At 41.8% G+C, this 22656-nt stretch overlaps 2 protein-coding genes across 3 annotated transcripts; one reads left to right on the top strand and one right to left on the bottom strand.

Annotated features, from left to right (window-relative positions):
* Positions 1-660: 660 nt before the first annotated feature.
* On the bottom strand, positions 661-11584 carry gabarapl2 (GABA(A) receptor-associated protein like 2). Its single transcript, XM_074631637.1, has 4 exons — positions 11364-11584; positions 8656-8711; positions 4759-4931; positions 661-3122 (listed from the first exon to the last, which is right to left on the bottom strand). The coding sequence occupies exons 1-4, from the start codon at positions 11395-11397 to the stop codon at positions 3008-3010; spliced, it is 378 nt and encodes a 125-aa protein (XP_074487738.1). The 5' UTR covers positions 11398-11584; the 3' UTR covers positions 661-3007.
* Positions 11585-13185: 1601 nt separating this feature from the next.
* Positions 13186-21730, top strand: tmem231 (transmembrane protein 231). Of its 2 annotated transcripts, XM_074631697.1 has the most exons (8): positions 13186-13632; positions 14217-14383; positions 15291-15419; positions 16632-16775; positions 17454-17535; positions 17763-17868; positions 20975-21163; positions 21484-21730. In XM_074631697.1, exons 1-7 carry the CDS (start codon positions 13494-13496, stop codon positions 21135-21137), a joined length of 930 nt encoding a protein of 309 aa, XP_074487798.1. In that variant the 5' UTR covers positions 13186-13493; the 3' UTR covers positions 21138-21163; positions 21484-21730. The 2 variants fall into 2 exon arrangements, with proteins under 2 accessions (XP_074487798.1, XP_074487797.1); XM_074631696.1 differs by having other exon boundaries at positions 20975-21730.
* Positions 21731-22656: the final 926 nt, after the last annotated feature.

The raw sequence follows: 22656 nt of genomic DNA on the forward strand, positions 1-22656 counted from the left end.
AAGGTCCATATTTATAGAGGCATATAAAATTAGCGCCACATCTCGACAATAATAGGAAACATGATCGAGAGAGCTGGCTAACATTAGCCCTCCTGAATATTATTAAATATTTACAGTTTGATGGCCCTGCCCCCGAGCTCTCGCTCGGCCCTCAGACTTTACACTGTGATGACGTCACCGGATTTTTAAATCGCTTATCTCGGCTCAAGGAAAGTTTCACAAATATAAAACCTCAATCAATCAACCTGTTCTGCAGTTCGAGGTGTCCTGTCAACAGTTTTACAGACGTCTCTATTGCAATGGTGGTCTACGGGGGAAATGCTTTTTGGATAAGGAAGCAAGAAGCGATTGTGGAAGCAAGGCTGATCGGTGGCGCCGCATCTAGTTGTTATTGTACATCCATGCTAAACATGCTCTAACTTCCGTTAACTGTGACTTTATAGCTGGCCTGTGGAGTTTTCTTGTATACAAAAGAATCTATTTAGTGTTTCTTGTGTCCTCGTGTGCGCACAATACAAAAAAAAGGGGACCCACTTGTAAAATATTGCTCCATAGAACTACTAGTGGTCAAATACCGCACAGGGCATCCTTCATTTTGAACAAATATGAAGTGAAACATATTAATTATATCCCTTTTTTAATAAGACAAACACCTTATGATTCATTTTACATTCATTTTTATTGGTCAGGTCTTCCAGCTACCTTACCTTTTTCAAATATCTAAAATTCCTTTACGTCTTTAAGATATATTTAACAATCATACAACACTGAATAAATAAAACAATACTGAATATCATAGCATTCCATCAATATATTACACATCTACATACCATGTTGAAAAGCCTGAATCGGCTTTGTGGTGCACAAATATGAATACTTCAATGGGTCAAGTAATGGGTGGAAATAACACCAGATGTCTTGATTCAGCACCAAAAAACTACAGATGCAGCTAAAATGTCAGCACAAGAGTAATCGGGAGTGAAGAGAAGAAAGATCACGAGTGGTTCTGATTTTATGACTCTGACACAGACCTGAGCAACACTTTACTCGAAGCATTTGAAACATGAATAACACTCCCATATATTTTAACCACGGTCCTTACAAACAGGGTTCATTAAACGTGTATTTAGTCATTAACAAGTGTGAAAGCACACTGCGTACTAAAAATGCACTTTCAGTGATTTTATTAAAGTCCGGGTTAAGCAAAAACAAATGTGTTCTGAGTTTGTGACACCACAGAAAAATGTGTTAATAACCGCACCCACCCAAATTTGAGCAATAAATATAAAATTTGGTTTTTGAAATCGTGAAAAAATAAGCAGTATTCTCTGTTACTTTTGCAGAATGTTAACTTGCACAAGCATTTTCATTAGTGCTGCTTTAAGTTTTGGGTCAATTATTCCCTTTAATCACGCACGAACCTCAGGGCTCGCTCACGGCATTACAATCTTCTAGTTTGGAGACCATTATATTATGCACTATGTGATATTTTCCATTTTCTTAGGGAGAATATAAATTGACGATGACATCACAACAACAGAAATACAAGTGAATCTGAATCCATGCCACTGATTGAAGTAACCTGGAACTGAACACCTGCATGACCCCGCCTCTTTCCTTCAGAGAGAGATAGGCAGAGAGAGATTCAGACAACTGTAGATAGCGTTTTTTCACATTAAACTCTGTGAAATTACAGTCGCGTTCGACCAAAGCACACTTGGTGATCGTTGGAAAGCGTAACGATGACGGTTTAGGTGAGTTTTATTTTCAGTCCAGTTTGAATGAAGTGTTTCACGATGCTCCGCTACGTACAGCTGATCTCAACATAAACAAATTATTATTGACTGTGTTTGACAAGTCAAAATGTCTGATGTTGCCGAAAGGCATTCTGGGGTTGAGGGGAGAACAGAGAGTATTTCTTGGACCAGATGTTTCAGATTGATTATATAAGAAGAGTAACTGAGTGAGTTTTCCTTTTAAGTGGTTATAGTTTTCAGATAGTTGCCCTGTGATGACAAAGCCAAAATATCACAATAAACTTCAAGTAAAGTGTTGGATTTCTTTAGCAGGTCACTGAGGTTCAGGCCTTGCTGATAGCATCATAAGTCTGACTCCCGGGTGGTGCTGACATCTATTCAGCCAACATCATGTGTAAATACGTAACAGCCAGGCTGGGAAGCACTCAGTAACATGGTAGGAACTGGTCCTGGTCCTGGGCTGGACACACTTTACTCTGGCTGCCTCCTTACTAGCAGCTTATGTCATCCATCATCATTCGCATGCTTATAGTTGTTCTCATAGCCTATCATAGTGCTTCGAGTTCCTGACGGTATTAAAGTTAAATACTGAAGGTTTTTATACATGATATGATGAGCCATACAAATACATCCATAACGTGGTTATGATTCTAGTCACATGAATATAAAGGTTCTTTCTCACTTCAGCTGAACACAAATATCTGACAACAAAGCTGGACTGAAAGAAAATGTAGCATGACTGGGTAATGAGTGATGATCGGCATGTGTGTGTCAGAGCCTAAATGTTGTTTTTTTTCTAATTAAATACTGATGTCGATACTTGGAAAAGTTAATGATATTTGACGTGCCTATAATGTGCGTTGTTATTCTTATTTTACGGCAGTGTCCACAGCTGACTTTTAAACAGTGATCATGACAAAAGACCGACCGTTAAAGTCATCATCTGAGCCTGTCAAAAGAAATGAGAACAAGTTCGTTACTCGTTTGTTTATTGGAACATTTTGGTGTCGTTATATTTTCACCATAAATGTGTATTTCATATAAAAAATTGACCATAAATAACTGCCAAGCGTGTAGGTGCTGTACTTTTGTTACACGTGAAAAGGCCAATGTTTGAAACATCGTGCACCAGTGTATGTCGGGCCCTATTGTGTCATTGCGTGTGTGTGTGTGTGTGTGTGTGTGTGTGTGTGTGTGTGTGTGTGTGTGTGTGTGTGTGTGTGTGTGTGTGTGTGTATGTGTGTGTGGCGTTAAGCCCTTGTTGTATAAAAGGCCTTGTAACCAAAGGTGTTTTCTCCGCTGTAGGCCACGTACAGAAAGCCGTCCTCGTCCTTCTCCTTATCGTACAGCTGGCCCATAGTCAGACTGCAACACACAGCAGAAACCAGACTCTCATTAGATCACACACACAGTCAAGTAGAATCGATTACACTACATTACCTATGTGGGTTTGTGAAGAAGAATGCCTCCAATAATGGTTGTTTTGTGCTGATGGACAGAATTTTGAAATCAGTTTCCCATGCTAAAACCTGCAGCGGTCCAAACGATGCAAATGCGTCACGAGAAATTGCAGCACAGAAATGCCAAATAATTCATAAACAGCCGTGTTGGCTTATTGCAGATATATCCATATCAGTGTATTGGGTTTCCTTCCTCAGGCTCTGTGAACGCTCCCATAAAAGGGGGCGTTTACTGCATCATGTGACTCCACAAAATGTTGTGTTTTTGATCAGTGCAGAGTGCAGGTGTGGCTTCATCCTCTTTCACAGGGAGATTGATTACAGACACACTAAGAGGTCATATTGTTCTGCCCTTCAGTAACAAAGATGGACAGATAAACACATAGTATAGAATGGGAAAGTAAGACTAGCTAAACCCACTTTGGCATTTCTGTGATGCAGTTATTTTTCGGCCAACATATACACTCAGTTGCCAGATTACAAGGCACGCCTACTCCGTCCTGCAGTAAATCCTCCCTTCAATAAGGTTCATATGTTCCGTTTTGGTTGAAACAGTTCAAGATGTGTTGATTCGACTCAGTGATCATTTTAGAGGTGGAGTTTGTGGTGCTGTTGATTCGTATTCTGTCATACATGCTTCAAGGTTAATTTATTGTCATTGACTTTTTTTCTCGTAAAGTTATGACTTTATTCTCATTAAATTACGACTTTTTCCTCGTAAATTTTTTTGACTTTATTTTCAAAATCTTAGATTTTTTTCCCCCTCAATGTAGCCCTAATACTCCGTCGTAATCTTCTCACCTGTAAAGCACTTTGAATTGCTGATGTTTATGAATTGTGCTGTTTTTACTTGACTTAACATATGGCGGCATAGAGGGGTTACGAGGGGGCCCCGCCGCTTTCAGTACGTCATCGCGGGAGGATTTCCTTTCAGTCAAGGTCCAAACACAGACCCGTCACGGATCGGTCTGGACTCACGGAGTGAGGGGAAATTCTAGGTGGCTGAATGAGGAGGCGTGCATGGCTGTAATCCGCCAGTAAACAGAGTAGAAGATGAAGAGGTTGCGAAGCGGAAACTGAACAAGTTACCTTGTTAGCTTTCAGGAATTTGCTTCTATTGGGCAAGTTTTAATTGTTCTTTCATGTCAGCAAATATTGGCCAAGTTTCACAAGCATTTGCACGTTATGGGAGTATCCAGGAAGTTGCTGAGAGCGGAATCAGTCATGTGAGTTAAATGTTTGCTACGTCAGAACTTATTTGGTAAAGGCGTTTCCATACCCCATTAACGCATCAACTCTTTTATCAAATTTGACCTCTGCATTTAACCCATACTAAGGAGCAGTGAGTTGCTGTAAAGCACCCGGGGAGCAACTGGGGGTTCAGTGTCTCGCTCAAGGGCACTTCGACATGCAGACAGCAGGAACCGGGGATCAAACCGCCAACCTGGCAGTTAAACGACGACCACTCAACCCTCAGAAATACATGAAAACACTGCTTCTTCTTCCACAATTACAACTGTAGAATGTAGTGTTGCTCTCACCTGGATTGGGGGACAGTTTTATCGACAAAGAGGAAGATGGCTTTCTCTGAAGGCAACTGGATGCGTTTCCTGATGATCCACATGAACTGGGCCACTGTGATGTCAGAGGGCACCAGGTACTTCCTCTTATCAATGTCCACTATCTGAGAGCCCGAAACTTTCTCCACTATCACCTAGAGCACACACATTAACAGAAAAAATGGGCTTTTAACACTGGGGCATGGTATGGGTTACATTCTCAGTATACTCTAATATGCAGATTCACGGTTTTGTGAATGTTAGTTTTTTGGAGTTCACTGCTGTATCAGAACCTTTATGGCCATTATAGGATGTGACAATATCAGTTTGTCAGACTCAGCTGAATCCAATGATGTATACAGCCAGGCCTTGTAAGGCGCATCTTCGCCAAGTGCATTTTTGAATCTGTCTTTCAGTGACCGGCTGCTTCAGCCGCGGTATGTGAAAGAGAGATACCACAGGTCCTTCTGCTGCTGGAACACTTTACATCAACATATAATAAAGGATCATCTTACTCAACAGGGAAAATATTGTGCAAGATAAGCATATCTTTTGTTTTCAAGAACGGCAGAATGGTGCGTTGCTTTAAATGTTGCGGCCACAAGGAATTGTGGGATGTTATTATCTCCTTTCCTTTGGTAAAGGATGCTCCAATGTATCCTCTGCTAAAGGAGATAATAAAGGAAGCATTGAAGCACCTTTACTCAGCATTTAGAGGATTCAAACAGCTCTTATCACGGCTACTGAGATACTTCCTGGTCATTTCACTCCGTTAGGAACCTTCCTGAGAGTAAAAAATACTTTTAGACCGCAGCCTAAGCCTTACTTGTCCTACAATGGCCACTGCAGCAACCTTGTTTATGTGCAGTCCTCCATAAAATGTCCGGAATGCTTAAAACTGCAATAATCATTTATTTGGCCACATGGTGGCAAATGTTCACTCCAACAAGCTGAATGTCACACAAACATTATTGTGGGTTTATAAGAGCTGAAAACATCTGCCTGCTGTGTCAAAAAAACAGCGTTGATGAGAGCGCTGGGACAAAATCAAAACGGTTAAGTTGTGGGCCTTAAATCCAAAACAATGAGCTGAAAGATGCTAAAAGGCTCTCGTAAGTGAGGGAAACAGTAGACTTGGGTGAAGATTTTCTGTGGGTTCATCACTACGAGTGACCCTTTCACATCACACATAGTTATTTGATCTATTGCTCATAGGGATGTTAATAATTAACCGTTTAACCGTTAACCAACATTACAAATTTGAACCGATTAATGCTATCGGTTAAACGGTTAAAGGTAATATTAAAAATGAATTAAAAAGCTGAGCAAAACTCAGAGGAGCGGCTTGTTACTTAAGCTGGTCCACCTTAACAGCCCACCTTAAGAAAGTCTGAGCCGGTGTTGCAGGATACAAGGCCTATGGAAAGGAGGCTGGGTCACGGGCGGACATGGGTCTTGGGGTATGGGGTATGACACATGCGCAGTGTAACTTAAGCTGCGGTCATACGTTGCGATTGGCTCAATTTCGGCGAGTCCAGACCAGATTTGACTGGGCATGTGTTATACCCCCAAAGATATGACACGTGACCCAGCCTCCTTTCCGTAGGCCTTGGCAGGATAAAGGAAGTTGGTTTGGGTCTTGAGTTGTAGCATTTATTCACCGACAAATAAACTGTACACACACTGCTTCGTGCACGTTCACAGCTATAACTCCACCGATAATCCCACACTCACCGCCGCCACACACACAAACGGTTTGTCAAACACTAGCTAACGTTACGCCAGGCAGACACACTGCTGACCACCTCGCAGCTAAACTAAATAATGTGGTGGAGACTAAAGTGGCTGCATGTGTTCGCGACAATACAAGCAGCATCGTGGCTGCTACTCTCCTGACGGCTGAACTGGAGACTCAGTTGTCTGTTGTGCTCATACAGTGCAGCTGTCGCACCGCTGCATGCGACGCACTAATCTTGTTGGTTAACGGTTAATAATCGGTTAACGAGGGTCGGTTATCGGTTAACATTTTTTTCTAAATTAGCATCTCTAATTGCTCATATAATAACATTGAATTGTGCAGCTTTAAACCGTTGAAAACAGATTTTGATGATTAGGTTAAAATGAATGTAAATGTTTTAGCAGTCGTAACTCGCTCTAGATTACGATCCCCACCGGTGTTGAACCCAGTGTCTTACGTAAGATCTAACAATGCAGTGAGCTCACACAATAGGAGAAACTTTTATTCTGTGTCCTGTTCCTCCCAGCATTCTTTACATTAAACAGATTCAGAATGCAAGACTTAGTTAAAGGGATTGAGTTTAACAGGCATTGTCATCCACACAAAAGGCTCTGGGTGTGTGTTTCCTAGAACCAGGCGGTTAAACACCTCTTGTTATCCACATCGTCCCTCTGTATGCACTCTGATCTGAGGTGTCAGTCTCAGGTTACCTCACAGGCTTTTCAGACGTGGGTGTGATTTAGTTTGCCAGTGTGAGATTGATTCAAGTCTACATATATACCCTTTTTCCACCAAAATTTGTGTTTATATGTATTTTTTTTTTTTTAAAGGGGCTGTTTGTAACTTTTTAAGCGTATAAATGTAGCGGGTCGGCACACATGCGTGTTCGCATATGCGCGCTCGCGTGTGGCCGGAGCCTCGTCTCCGCTGCCTGCTCTCCTTCACTCAGACGGCGCGCGCGTCCTCGCTGTCTCGCTCACTACACACTGCAGGAGAGTTAGTTTAGCTCTGAGAATATCTAGTGAATGTAGAGTGGACGTTTGTGCAGAAATAAATGCTGCAGCTCCTCCAGACCAACAGAGGTTTCCCGTGTCTTGCGAAGTGACGGAGCTCTTCAGAGAGTTATGTTGTCTTCTCGTTACCGACCGGGTGCCGGTGTCTCCTCTGCTCTCTCCGGCTGCGGGCGGAGAGAGCAGAGGAGACACGCTGCAGAGCCCCGCTGCTTCAGCCTGCACTTAGGCAGGAAAAGCCAACACTAGGATCAGATCTAAATCGTGTTCATGGAGAGACCTTCGTCTGGTCAGCTAACATTACTGCCAAGCAGCTGAAATATAGAGTGATATCGTGGTTTTAGCTGACGTGTCTCGCCTCACTGTTTTGAGCGACGCTCGTTCGGGTATATTTAGAGCGAGCAAGCGCGAGCCCGACGCTGACTTTCGTTGATTTCACGGCCACAGATGTCGCTGTTAAGAAGCATTTCTGAAAGTTACAAATAATCCCTTTAAATGGAGGAAAACCCGCTAAAAATAGGCGATAGCCTCCTTTCTGTTCTTTTCCTTGGTGTGTCACATTCATTGTCACAGATGCACAGGAAAACAGGGTTAGTGAACAATGTTACAGTGGTTACTTCTTTGTTATATCTGTTACTTATTCAGTTTCTCTTTCAAACTAGAGGTGATGTCTGGCGAATTCAAATTTGATTTTGAGATTCTGGGAAAGTCAGGGAACATCATGGAGCTTTACTAATAGGTTACTTATGGCAAGCTGTTTTAACATTTAATAGCTAGACAGGATATTCACTAGAGATATCTGCTAGTCAGAATGATGTTGTAGATATCTCTAACTAGAGTTACGGATAGTCAAAATGTAATTACAGATATCTAGAATTAGAGTTGTGACTAGGTGAAATGACGTTGCAGATATCTGTAATTACGTCGGGGGGTGGATGGGACGGGAGGTGAAGCTATTCAAACATACTATGACTTTGCCATAGCTCACTCATGCTCTTCTTTCCCGCCCATATCTGTCATTCACACACCCAGTCGCTCCCTCCTTATCTCTTGACTGTCCGTCCCTCACTCTATCTGTACCCTTAACCTCCCATTTCCACCGACAACAACACCACCTCACCCTTTACTCACCGGTACTCTGTCAGGATATTTGTTGCGTATTTTGGCTGACTCCACACATCGGTGCTCTGAGGGAGAGACAGGAAACAAACAGGAAGTCAGGATTAAAGGGATGAGTGAGGCCTCTTGGGAGCCTCCTCTAGTGCCTTACTGCCAAATACAGCCAAGCCTGCATGGTCTGTTAGTGCTCCATATGCAAGAAGCACGGCATAAAGGCCAGCAGCAGCCTGAACAGACAGAGGGGTGGATGCTTTGTACAGGATGCAACTATACACCAAGTCAAAGTGTGATTATCTTCATAAATTGTAATAGTGATCCTAATCTAATAGTCATGACTGTTTAGTTTAAGTGATGAATCAAAACAACAGTCTTTATTAAACATTTTAGTGCTTATCATTATCAAAGAGTGATAGTGCATCTATTTCCAGTAGGCCTATGCATGGTGAGCAGGACCAGATATAGAGCAGGCAGACACTGAACAGAGGCCAGAGAGGGGAGGGTGAGGTGATTGGTGATAAGATGCAGTGGATCCATTTAGGTTCAACACTTTGCACGCTTTCATTAGCCCAGATAAGAGGCCTACTTTCGGAAACATCTCTACAAAACCGGCAACAGCGTTTCTCTAAAAAGGAGAGTGGAGAGGTTATCTGAAGAGAATATGAACACAGAGGCTTAAAGGAGCTAAGTGACAGAAATGTAACTTATGGAGCTGCAAAACAAACCTACCCCAGCTATCTATGGAGAGAACGTTACACCAAACTCAATTCAGAATTCTAGTAAATGAATATCCCCCCTGAAACCTTAAAATGTTTATGTAAGTGGAACATGTAACAAGCTCTGGAACAAATGTTAAGATAACACTCTTAAATGTGGTATCCATGTAGGGTGAAGTAGCCTAATGTGGGAATTTTTTTGCATTTCAGACTTCTGGACTATATTGTGATATGAAGCCGATACATTAAATCCACACCCAGTACCACTCCCAAATCTCCAGGATCTGTCCTAATCAAACCAACAAAGGAAATGCAAATATCACACTCATAAAATAAATGTTAGACATATTAATACTCTAAGTGCCAAGTTGTCTCAAACAAATTATTATTTCCTAATGTGGGACAGTCATTCCAAAATGTGGGACACTGAAAAGTCTGTTAAAAGACACTCTGTTAAAAGGCTTAAATGACCTGAAGTAATGTAGGAAACACTAACAATGTTATTGCTATAGTTGCTATAGTTATTGCTATAGTTTTAAGTATTTAGTCATATCAAAAAGACATTAAATAGCCTATATTATGATATCTGTTATGCAAAGAAGGCCTAATTAAATGCACAGCTAAAAATGTGCTGTGAATTGCAAAGTTCAAATGTTAAATCATGTTTTCATTTCAGTATACAGGAAACACATCCAACCGTAACAGGCAGAGGGCCTGTTAGAAGCCAACACATCAAACCTTGAGGCAACAACATTAAACCTTAACCTGCATAAAACTATTGCTTACCACACACTGCATTATGGGTAATTATTGAGTAACCTGTAATGCATAGGATTAAAAACAACCAAAAACAACCAACTCATAACTCAACTCAACTTTAACAGAGATGCAGCCACCTCCAGTTATGGGATATAATTTGCACTTCACCTTAAATATCTTAATAATGCATTAGAAGACTAAAACCATATAAATAACCATTATTATTGCACAATTCATGCCGTCCCACATTAGGCAAATCATCCTGTCCCACTTTTCGAAACCATATTTCCTAAAGTGGGACAATGGAAAATTTGATTGAAATAAAAACTAGCAGGATTGTTTTATTTATAAGAAATTTATACCCTTAACGTTATTTTTGTCCAAACACTATGTCATTGACCTTTGGGTGGTCTTCACACAGGGTGCTTCCAGTTTGATGATCGTTACAAACTAATCTATGATTGGACATTGGAGATGTCATGTGATTTTGACCACTTGACACCACAGCTTGTGTTAACCAATAATTTTATTGACTTTTATTTGTTTGAGGAAGACCTACATCCACTGGAACTTATAGGTGTCCCACATTAGGCAGTGTCCCACATTAGGGCAACTCATCCTAAATGAATTGAGATAACATTCTTAAATGTGGCATCTATGTAGTAGCATACAGTCACTACTAATTTCAATCAAATGTCTTGCTCTTTTTTATTTGTGTTGCTAAAAAAAATGTCTGTCTTTTGTCAGCAGAATGTCTCGGAGGGCGGTACCCATCAGTGCAGCAATGCAAAAAGTTACTGTTCAAAGTGCTTCTTGGTATTATTATTATTTTTTTGCCTTATTAACTATAACGTTACTACACTGAGACATTTTCTACCAATTTAAGAAAGACCACATTGAATTGTCAGATGCTTAAATGGAATCTGGTAATGAGATGATGTCTCCATGCATAAAGAAAGACACGTCTTAGGGGGCCAAACAGCTGACTAATAGGATGTATCAGTGATGTTAAAGGTGAACCCGATGCAGACAGCGGTCATCTGACTTGCAGGATGTTAGCATGTGTTGCTATAGTCATGCATCATCAGCCATTAAGGATCATTCATCTGCGGGGTGCTGTGACAGGCATGCATCTCTGCACCTATATGTGGAATGACATGGCAAAACCAGAGAGAGAGCAAAGCAGAAAGGAGGGCGCATGACATGACAAGAGCAGCTCTCGTTTCATAACAATCCAAACCCCGTTACCGAGGGAATGGTCCTCTTTAAACATCCATTTCATCTTTGCTGGATCCTCCCGCACTGAGGCGTGATGGCAGAGTCGAAGAGCAGGCTTTAGATCAGCGGATGATGTCGGTGTAATGTCCCAAAATCAAGACAAAAGCGATCAAAACAAAACGTCAACAATGTCTCTCTCTGCCCGAAGCTTCCTACTGTCCGTCTCTAGCTGGGAGGTGACGTCACTGTCTGACAGAGTGGGTGGTGATACTGATGCTACCTTCAGGTTCTCTCGGAAACAATCGATACATCAATTGAGCCCCAATAAACAATGCAGACTAGTATTGCCAGGCTACGGTAGGGAGCACCCCTATACCCCCTAGGAGAATTTTTATTATCTCATACCCTCGAGTTAGTAACTCGTTCCCTCGAGTTAGGTATCTCGTTGCAAGTAACGAGTTACTAACTCGAGGGAACGAGTTACTAACTCGATGGAACGATATACCTAACTCGAGGGAACGAGTTACTAACTCGAGGGAACGAGATACCTAACTCGAGGGAACGATATTCCTAACTCGAGGGAACGAGTTACTTACTCGAGGGAACGAGATACCTAACTCGAGGGAACAATATACCTAACTCGAGGGAACGATATACCTAACTCGAGGGAACGAGATACCTAACTTGAGGGAACGATATACCTAACTCGAGGGAACGAGATACCTAACTCGAGGGAACGAGTTACTAACTCGAGGGAACGAGTTAATAACTCAAAGGCAACGAGATACCTAACTCGAGGGAACAAGTTACAAACTCGAGGGAACGAGATACTAACTCGAGGGAACGAGTTACTAACTCGAGGGAACGAGATACCTAACTCGAGGGAACGAGTTACTAACTCGAGGGAACGAGTTACTAACTCGAGGGAACGAGATACCTAACTCGAGAGAATGAGTTAATTACTCGAGGGAACGATATACCTAACTCGAGGGAACGATATTCCTAACTCGAGGGAACGAGTTACTAACTCGATGGAACGATATACCTAACTCGAGGGAACGAGTTACTAACTCGATGGAACGATATACCTAACTCGAGGGAACGAGTTACTAACTCGAGGGAACGAGATACCTAACTCGAGGGAACGAGTTACTAACTCGAGGGAACGATATTCCTAACTCGAGGGAACGAGTTACTTACTCGAGGGAACGAGATACCTAACTCGAGGGAACAATATACCTAACTCGAGGGTACGAGTTACTAACTCGAGGGAACGAGTTAATAACTCGAAGGCAACGAGATACCTAACTCGAGGGAACGAGTTACTAACTCGAGGGAACGAGATACTAACTCGAGGGAACGAGTTACTAACTCGAGGGAACGAGATACCTAACTCGAGGGAACGAGTTACTAACTTGAGGGAACGAGTTACTAACTTGAGGGAACGAGTTACTAACTCGAATGAACGAGATACTAACTCGAGGGAACGAGATACCTAACTCGAGGGAACGAGATACTAACTCGAGGGAACGAGATACCTAACTCGAGGGAACGAGTTACTAACTCGAATGAACGAGTTACAAACGCGAGGGAACGAGATAATAAAAAAAATCTCCTAGGTGGTCTAGGGGGTCTCCGTACCAGGCAGTGGTGGAAGAAGTACTCGGATCTTTTATTGAAGTAAAAGTATTGATTCCAAAGAGTAGAAACACTCTGTTACAAGTAAAAGTATACTTAAAAGATGTGTGACAGGGCTAGCAAAGGGGATAACCATGCGTGAACTCTCCCAAATCCGAATAACAAAAGGTTTCCCTTCTCGTCCTCATTGTACCGACAGAACCTGAATGCAGCATGACCCCACCAGCAGCAGCAGCCATGGTAACCATGAGACGCTAAGCTAAGCTGAAACATGGCGCGGTGTATAGCACTACACTAGCCAGGGGGCTAACCTAAATAACACGCGTTCTATTGCTTTACGAGGGTTAAGCTGTGTTTGTTTGTTAGTTTGTCGTCTGTGAGCGGTTACTCCCGTTAGTCCTCCGGGCTCATCCACTCAGTTAACGGAGCATCTATGCTAGCTGGAACACTGACTAGCTAGCTAGCCGGCTGACTGGATGATACACAACACTGGTGGTTACCAACGCTGTTTACATCCTCCCTATGGCTTTCTATGAAGTCTACTCTCATCCGGCTCTGATTCGGTACAAAACGAGTGTCTGCACTAAAGCCACTGTGTTTCTGGTTGTTGTTTTGTGTCTTACCTACATCTCACCTCTGCTCGTCGCCTACAGGAGCCAAGGTACAGTCACTCACTCTAATGTCCTCTTAAGATAAGATAAGATCAGATCAGATCAGATACTCCTTTATTAGTCCCGCAGTGGGGACATTTGCAGTGTCCAGAAGCAAAGGGGATAGTGTAAAAAAACAAGATGCACCAGCTAACACAGTAAAAAAAGAGCTAAACAAAGTGTAACAAATATGAACCATTTAAATAGAAGGAAGTATAAAAAGAGGAGCAGTATATACAGTATTGACAATAAACAGACTATTAACAAAATTGCACAAGTGGAAAATGATATTGCACAGTGAGAATGAATGAATGAAGTTCCACCTGAAAATATCATGTTATTGTCAGTGTTCTGGTGTGTAAGTGGTCTACTGGGAGCAGTGCTGGTTGTGGTCTACTGGGAGCAGTGCTGGTTGTGGTCTACTGGGAGCAGTGCTGGTTGTGGTCTACTGGGAGCAGTGCTGGTTGTGGTCTACTGGGAGCAGTGCTGGTTGTGGAGTCTGACAGCTGACCGCTGCTTCTAAATGAGAAACTTTATACATGTCATTTTTTTAGTATACATGCTGGCTCGCTGTTAAAAGCTAATGTTATTTTAGGTTTCTGGATCAAAAGGAGCACGTATGAGGAACAACCGGTTGTGAGGTTCCAGTACCAGACTGTGCTGGTGGCAGCAACCAGTACTCAGGGAGACTATGTGGCCTGGAGCACCTTCCCCCATCTTAACAACATGCTGGGGGCCAACCTCCGGATCCCTGCTATCTCTGTAAGAACAGATTCACCACAGTTCCCTCAAATGTACAAGTGTCGCCTGCCCCTGTCGCTTGTGCCTGCATTGGCTTGCCTGTATTCACTTAATAATCATGTCTAATATTACTGTTTTAAAGCTTCAGTAGGCAGAACGTTTTTTGGCATCATTGGGCAAAAATTCCATAATAACCTTTTAGCATATTGTAATTCAAGTGTTCTGAGAGAAAACTAGACTTCTGCTCCTCCTCATGGCTCTGTTTTCAGGCTTTAAAAAAATCTAGCCCGTGACAGGAGAATTTGACCAATCACAGGTCATTTCAGAGAGAGAGAGCGTTCCTATTGGCTGTGCTCCGGCTGGTGGGCGGTGCTTGGTATTTCCTCACCAGATCTCAACATGGCTGCCGGGTCACAAACTTTCTCATTTTAAAGCTAAACAGTACACTACAAGATGATTCTGAAAACATTTGAGGAGAGAAATAGGCATTACAGTAACAGAATATTGATTCATATTTGATCGGCGCTGCCTAGTTTGACCGTTTGGTCAGAGTTCGCGAGTGATTGACAGCTGCTCAGAGACGGCAGTCTCCAGATCAGCTCTGACTGCTTGTTTTCCTCCAGTCTGTGAAATCTTGCAGATGCCATTAGGAGCACCGTAGGACACAGAGGAACATGATTTTTTTCAGATTACCTGTCTCGTGCACTACTGTCAGGATATAGTGACCGTTTCATAAAATAACTTTTTTTTAATCATGTTTGCTCCGGTTCTACCCAATGAAGCTTTAACACTGTCAAACATAGAATCGCAGAAGAGACTTGTCATTTTGATTAATAGTAGAGTGGATTTGAGAAACTAGCTATCAGACTAGCAAACTACTATACAGTATGTTTTTTCTTTTCTGTGTGGTGGTGAACACCCTCTCCAGGTGAGAGAAGAGGACCAGAACCAGGATGGGAAGATGGACCTCCTGATTTTTCAACTGCAGCTACCTCTACAACCCGAGGAACAGGTGTACAGTGTCCAACTGCTGCTCACCTTCAGCTACAAGCTCTTTGTACGTATTCCACTGCAGTACCTAGTCTCACAGTATATACATGTAACACAAGATGCTTCACCAACCTCAACATCAACCTGATGGCAGGATGTAATGAAAATCAATCTCTTAACTCTGACAAGAGCTTGTTATAGCTAATATAATTTTATAATTTTCAACAAGTTACAATAACATTCATTCATTTTGAATGGAATATTTTTTGTTACCAAAAACTGATTTTAGGATTAGTTTTAGTAATTTATCCCCCCCTCCCTCCAGTGTCCTTGGGCAAGGCAGTGAACCCCTTACAGCTCGGGGGCCGCCTGACCATCACTCTAACACAGTGGGCAACTTCCGGGTCTGAAAAGTGAAGCCAGCAGGGGGCGACTCCTCTGGTTGCAAAAAGAAGTCTGATTGTATAGAAGTCTATGAGAAAATGAGCCTACTTCTCACTTGATTTATTACCTCAGTAAACATTGTAAACATGAGTTTATGGTCTCAATCGCTAGTTTCAAGTCTTCTTCAATACAGCATGATGTTCATTTAGTAAATTATGATCCCATTTAGAGTCAAATAGACCATAAAGCAGGGGATGCTTTAGGGCGTGGCTACCTTGTGATTGACAGGTCGCTACCACGGCGTTGTCTGATCTGGGAATTATTTGTGCTTTCGTCTAACAACTTTAACCCTTTCACAGTGTGTTTCCAGTTCATGAAAGTTAATTGTAACATTTTGGTCACCTAAAAATATCTTATTCAGCATTCGGTTGTACTTAACTCCACCCTCTCGTGTCACTTCTGGTTGCAAAAAAACCAAGATGGCAACAGCCAAAATGCCGAACTCAAGGCTTCAAAGCTGTAGTCCACAAACCAATAGGCGACGCCACGGTGACTACGTCCACTTCTTATATACAGTCTATGCTCTCAAATTTCTCCAACTGCATGTCTATGGGTCCTGTGTGTCTGTATTTTCGGGCCTTTGTGTGTTTGTAAGATAACAAGGAAAAATTCTTCTTCTTCTTCTTCTTCTTCTTCTTCTTCTTCTTCTTCTTCTTCTTCTTCTTCCTCTTCTTCTTCTTCTTCTTCTTCTTCTTCTTCCTCATTACTATTTAGTAACTCTTCTTCTGTCCCCAGAGCTTTAGAATATAGCACACTGATGCAGTAGCTATTACACTCAATGAGCCACAGATCCTTTCCTGAGTGTAAAGCATATTAATTCTTTGTGTTTTTCCAGCGGATGTCCACAGTGGTGATGCAGAGCCTGGCTTATGTACAGCACTCTTCTTCTGTCCCCGGAGCTAAGCTGTTCATCAGCGGAGACCTGAAGCTGCTGCAGAGGACACCCCTGCCTCACCGGGGACTGTACAACATTTACAATGTGAGAGGCCTTTCTCTTGTTTTCTCCTCTTACTTTTTTCACCAAGACAAATTCAAGTATAGCAGACTTCGCCGCCCGTGAATGACATGGGAAAATATTTGGACACACCATGAGACTCTACAGGTCACGTTGTCCAAGGCTTGAGCAGAGCACTCTGCAGTAAGATGAAGCAGTGATAGGATGGATGAGATGAAATGGGAGGTACATGTTAGTGAAGAGAGGTAGAGACGGGACTACAGTGAACGGTGCAAATATAGTCTTGACATAACATCCACAGCACTTTATAATGTTACATTAACTTACCTTTTTTAAATGTCCATAAATCAGCAACATCATACAACATTACTGACAGAGAGAGAATGTTACCGACTACAACATGCTTCTTATTAAAGGTAGTGCGACAGGTCAAGTGGCTGAATCAACTTCTGGAGAGAGATTTTTGGGGCGTTTGAGTTTTACTAGACAGCAGCTACAGTGTGTGATTCTGTCACTGAATAAGCATTAAAACAGCGATTAGTTCATTTGTCCATTTGTAAGCCACAGATACCGGAGTTTTTTCTTTTTTTGTGAAAGAATTTGATTTATTGATTGCTGTCAGGATGTAACAAATAATGCTTCTAAAATAAATTGCCTCACCTAGCTTTAAGGTGTTTGTCTTTTTTCTCTATTGATGCCAAGGTGTCAGTGATCGATGGCTCCAGCCCCTTTGCGAGTGCGTATGACCTTGACAACATACTTAGGAGCTACCAAAACAGAAACTGTAAGTTGACAAAGCCTCTTATTTTGTTTGCTTTTATTACTGCTGCATATACTGTGTATATATACTGTGTATTACTGCTAAACCCAGAATCAACACAAGCTGAACCAACACCTTTGAGCAGGATTTAAACCTTGCTTATTAATTCCACTGCATTACATGTGCATTTTGATTTATGACAACTCTCACTTTTCTCTCTATCTTTTTGTCCCTTTCTTTTTCTACCATAGTGACCACAGTGCTGTCCTGTCCCATGCCAGTCTGGACTGTGGGACGAGCTGCTGGCTCTCCCTTCCAGCTTAATGCAGAGATCCGGTACCCTATGGAGGTCATTAGATATCCTTTAATAAATGCAAGTTTTTATATATCTTCTACTGTATGCTATCTACACTTAACTTTAAATCCCCCCAATTTAGCACTTACTATAAGTAATATAAACATTTAATAAATGGTGTATAACACACTGCACACCACACACAATGTAGTTGTATAAGGACATTTTTAAGTGTTTATTAATGTACAGTATTTGTCAATAAGTATAACATCTCCTATGAATACAAATGTTATATTATTACAACAGTGTTTTACTATATTGTCATTCATTATCAGTTTGCACACCAGCCTCCACTTCTGGCTGCCCACAGGAGGAGTTATAGTTTTTGACTAATACATTAATAAAGACTGGTATCTGCATACTACTACATTATAGTGGGTTGTAAAGCATTTATTAAATGTTTATTAACATGGTTCCTGAGGGCTTGCTTCAAAGCTTCGACCGTTGCCATGGTATTCAAACTCCAAATCACTATTCGAATGCTTTGTTTTTAATTGTTTTTAATATATATATATATATATAAACTGGAAAAACAAAGTCCGGAAACTTGTGTTTGGTGGATTATTTCTCTGTTGTTACAATGCTAATTGGCATTGTATTTAACATCGTTGAAAAGCCTGTTTATTTACCTTCGCAATGATGTCAAACTTGTAAGGATCATGCATTTGTGGGATGAGCAGCACAGCTGATTATGTGGGTAGCGCCCAAGAAAAATTTGCTAAAATGCTCTGCCAATGGTAAACAGTGTATTCTCATAAGGCTACCAGGAAGCCTGCAATGACTGCCCTTCACCATCATGCCCGTTTGCGCTGGTGTCGACAACACAGACAATGGAACCTGAACATGTGGGGGAATGTCATGTTCAGTGATGAGTCTAGGTTCTGTCTGCCAAAGTTGGATGGCAGGGTCAAAGTATGGAGACGACGTGGAGAACGCTATGCTGATTGGTGCACCGATGGAGTAACAGCTTTTGGTGGGGGCAGTGTCATGGTGTGGGGCGGCATCTCCCTCACTGGCAAAACAAGGCTTGTCATCATTGAAGGCCATCTCAATATCTGAGATATCGGGATGAGATTCTGCAGCCAGTGTTGATCCCATATCTCCACAATCTGGGACCTAACTTCATCCTCCAAGATGACAACGCTCGCCCCCACAGAGCCAGGGTTATCACAGACTACCTCCACAATGTGGGAGTAGAGAGAATGGAACGGCCTGCCAAGAGTCCAGACCTCAACCCAATTCAACACTTGTAGGATCAGCTTGGGCGTGCTGTACGTGTTAGAGTGACCAACACAACAACGCTGGCTGACCTGCAATGAAACCTGGTTGAGGAATGGAACGCCATCCTACAGCAACATGTGACCAGGTTGGTGACCAGCATGAGGAGGAGGTGCCAGGCTGTTGTGGCTGCGTATGGATCTTCCACCGCTACTGAGGTTCCTGACGGTGGATTCAATCAATCAATATGTCTTGTTTGTTCCTTGTTACTGATAGAGAGTTCAATCATCCAATCCACCAAACAACTCAAAACAAGAGTCAACACCAACAGGAGAATACACTGTTTACCATTGACGGAGCATTTTGGCAAATCTTTCTCGGGCGCTACCCCCATAATCAGCTGTGCTGCTCATCCCACAAATGCATGATCCTTACAAGTTAGACATCATTGCGAAGGTAAATAAACAGGCTTTCCAACGATGTTAAATACAATGACCATTAGCATTGTAACAACAGAGAAATAATCCACCAAACACAAGTTTCCGAACTTTGTTTTTCCAGTTTATATATATATATAAAGTATTTAATAATGTATAAATCCCAAAATAGCCCATGAAATAAGGAATTATCCCACAACATTATTCAACATAGTTATTATTAGTTATTCTCAGACGGATATCGCTGTTCGTTGTGTGTCAAGGTGTGTTTGTAAAGTAGTGCGACAGCGGCACTGTAACAGGCACTGAAACGCGGGAGATAGAGACAGACAGACAGACAGACAGAAGAACATGTCAGCCTGCTGCGCTGCACCGCTCAGCGCCGCACCGCGAAGCTTCGAATACCTTCGAATATTTCTCACCGAATCTTCGAAGCCCCAAAAATGGTCCGGTATGACACAAGTGTGGTAAGGCTCAGCACTGAGACAGCAGGTTTAACCACTGAAGCACTAATAGTGTCTTTTCAAGTGTAAGAGTTGAACTTAGGCAATCGCTGAAAGCTTTTGAAATTTTATTTTCAAGTTTAAGCCCTGTAAGCAGTTGAATTATCAGTGGCTATGTAAGCACTACAAGTAGTTGAACAAACACTAGAAAATTAAGCACTGAAAGCAGTTGAACTGTTAGTTGAAACCATAAACTGTATATATAGATGGATGACATGTTTTGCATATTAGTACGTGTGAGCATGCCCCACTGGCTAGCTCATGGCTACTCTGCACTGTGCTCATACAGCGGGTACAGCTGATAGCGCCGTTCCGTCGTCTCAGGTTAACACAGTTGGCTCTGTCAGCACTGTTGCCGCTAGCACTGTTAACTCTGTTAATTGAGAGCCGCCGGCTCAGCCGTTGCCATGTTGAGAGCCGTGGGGAGGCAATCCCTCTGCTCTGAATATTGAATTTAGCACCTTTAATAGATAAACAAGTAAACAGCAGTCGTGGGCATATATGGGATGCTTCAAGTGTGGCTAGGTCATAGTATTGCATTAATTTGATGCCAAAAAAATGATACTCGTGCTATCGTTGGCTACATCTGTACAAAACATTTACCACAGTATTTGTGTAATTCAGTGAAGAGGCTGAGCTAACCCTAACTTCTACATCTCTCTACCATGGTTCATGAAATGGTGCATACTATATTGTCAGAGTAACATCCGTCTGTCTGTGTTTTTTTACGCCCTGTAAATCAATAACAGCACACGAACTTCATCTCAGCTCCAAACATTTGTCCGTCCAGGTGCAGTGCAGAGAAGCGGTGGATATGTGGGAGAGGCTTTGGTAAATAAAACTAAAAGGATCTGCATGGCAAATGTTTATTTTATTTACAGGTTATTAACAGGTTTGTTCTATACTGTGAAGTTTTCCTCATTCTTTTTGCCTTAACCGTCTCCTCCCACCTATCGTCCTGGCTTCTGGGAAACCATCAAATTTGCCTGGATTCAATACGTCAGTGTCCTCCTCATCTTCCTCTGGGTCTTTGAACGCCTCCAGAAATTTGTTTTCCAGAACCAGGTTCTAACCACCGTACCCATACAAGTGGGAAAACCTCACCTGTCATGATGCAGTGGTAGTGCTCTAACTTCCAGGTATACAAGAACAGACAATATGACATGTCTCACAATGACTCACCAGCACTGACACTCTGAAATGTAATACCAATTCAATAACTGTTTGAGTTTTAGAGAATAGCCATTAAGTCCGTTTTGTAATTACATTATGACATACTGTACATAAACATCAAATTCTTCCTTTTATCACTTTAAGATTTATCCTTCTGGTTTGTGCTCATCACTTAACAAGTAATTAGCAAAGAACCTCCCAAAAACTTGCTGTATTCCTTTAATAATTTGGCTGTATTTTATACAAACATGCACAAATTCATTTTTTTTAACCTTTTCCTGGACAGGTTACTATGCAGGCCCTCCACAGGAAGTACATTAGTTCTTGCCCCAGTAAATACATTTCTTCTTCTTTTTTTTTTGAAACAATGGACATTTATAGAAGTTATAAATAGATTTTCTATATTTTTACTATTTGTATGTTTATGACAATTTGTGACAGTAATTAAAGAACTTCTTTGTTGATGTGCTCATTCATTTTTCTATTGTGCATAGCTTTAGGTGATCGATAATAAACCATTTGTACATTTTGTTCATCGTCTCTTCAACCGTAATGTTTTCATTTTTCTTTCAACCTTGCTTCATTTTTTGGAGATTCATTTGTAAGTAACAGCAGGGGAAATGGTTTCACTACTCCTATTTAACACTACAAATGATGGTGCTCAGTCCTTTCTTAATTGTTAATATGTGACTGATTGAGTTTCCACTATACCATTCTGCCAGCAGAATACACCTGGCCATAAAAACGGACTAATCCTTGACTGAGACCTTGAAAAGATGTTTTTCTAGTTGACTAATATATAGGATTGAGGTTATGAAGTCACACACAAGCACTGTATTGATCACAACTGAAAGAAAAACATGACACACAACTGCGTCCTCTATAATCTGCTTTATTCCTATTTAATGGTGAAAGAAATGTCCTGTGCTTTGTGGGAGGATAATCTGCAGTATTTCAGAGGCAAGAGTTTGTTGTTGTAGTCATGTTTTTCATTTTCCCTCTGACTCACTGTCCCAGGAGATGTTTGCTAGTATATGTTCATGCCCATGATTAGTGTGTTGGGTTTGTGTGTGTGTGTAGTCTTGGACCGGTACCACTGTATTAGCTCATTTAAGCCACCCTGTCCACAGACAGTTTAATAAGAGTCACACCCTGTTTGCTCAACTACAGAACCTAAAGACCTCATCTGCCCTTAAGCCATTTTGCAGCCACCGTCATGTAGATGGATACAGTCTAAGTGCAGAGGTTGGACGATTGAGTATTTAAAAGAAGAATAAGCAAAAAGGAGATGAATCATTTTTGTGTTTATTGTCATATCCGTTGGTGCTTGAGGTGTTTTTTGAAAGTGTCCAGGGATGAAGCATTTCTGATTTCAGGAGGGAGAGAGTTCCAGCGTTGCAGATGGTTGCGACGCTGAAGGCTCTGTCGCCGAAAGTTGGCAGCCTGGTGTGGGGGGTGG

The sequence above is a fragment of the Sebastes fasciatus genome, chromosome 4 (genome assembly GCF_043250625.1).
Source record: "Sebastes fasciatus isolate fSebFas1 chromosome 4, fSebFas1.pri, whole genome shotgun sequence".
Lineage (NCBI taxonomy): Eukaryota > Metazoa > Chordata > Actinopteri > Perciformes > Sebastidae > Sebastes > Sebastes fasciatus.

Coding starts and splice junctions, on each gene's coding strand:
- tmem231 (XM_074631696.1), top strand. CDS start 13,494: ATGGCTTTCTATGAAGTCTACTCTCATCCGGCTCTGATTCGGTACAAA. Junction 13,633..14,216: donor CGTCGCCTACAGGAGCCAAG/GTACAGTCACTC, acceptor ATGTTATTTTAG/GTTTCTGGATCAAAAGGAGC. Junction 14,384..15,290: donor TCCGGATCCCTGCTATCTCT/GTAAGAACAGAT, acceptor CACCCTCTCCAG/GTGAGAGAAGAGGACCAGAA.
- gabarapl2 (XM_074631637.1), bottom strand. CDS start 11,397: ATGAAATGGATGTTTAAAGAGGACCATTCCCTCG. Junction 4,932..8,655: donor AATATCCTGACAGAGTACCG/GTGAGTAAAGGG, acceptor TGTGTGCTCTAG/GTGATAGTGGAGAAAGTTTC. Junction 3,123..4,758: donor AAAACTGTCCCCCAATCCAG/GTGAGAGCAACA, acceptor TGTGTGTTGCAG/TCTGACTATGGGCCAGCTGT.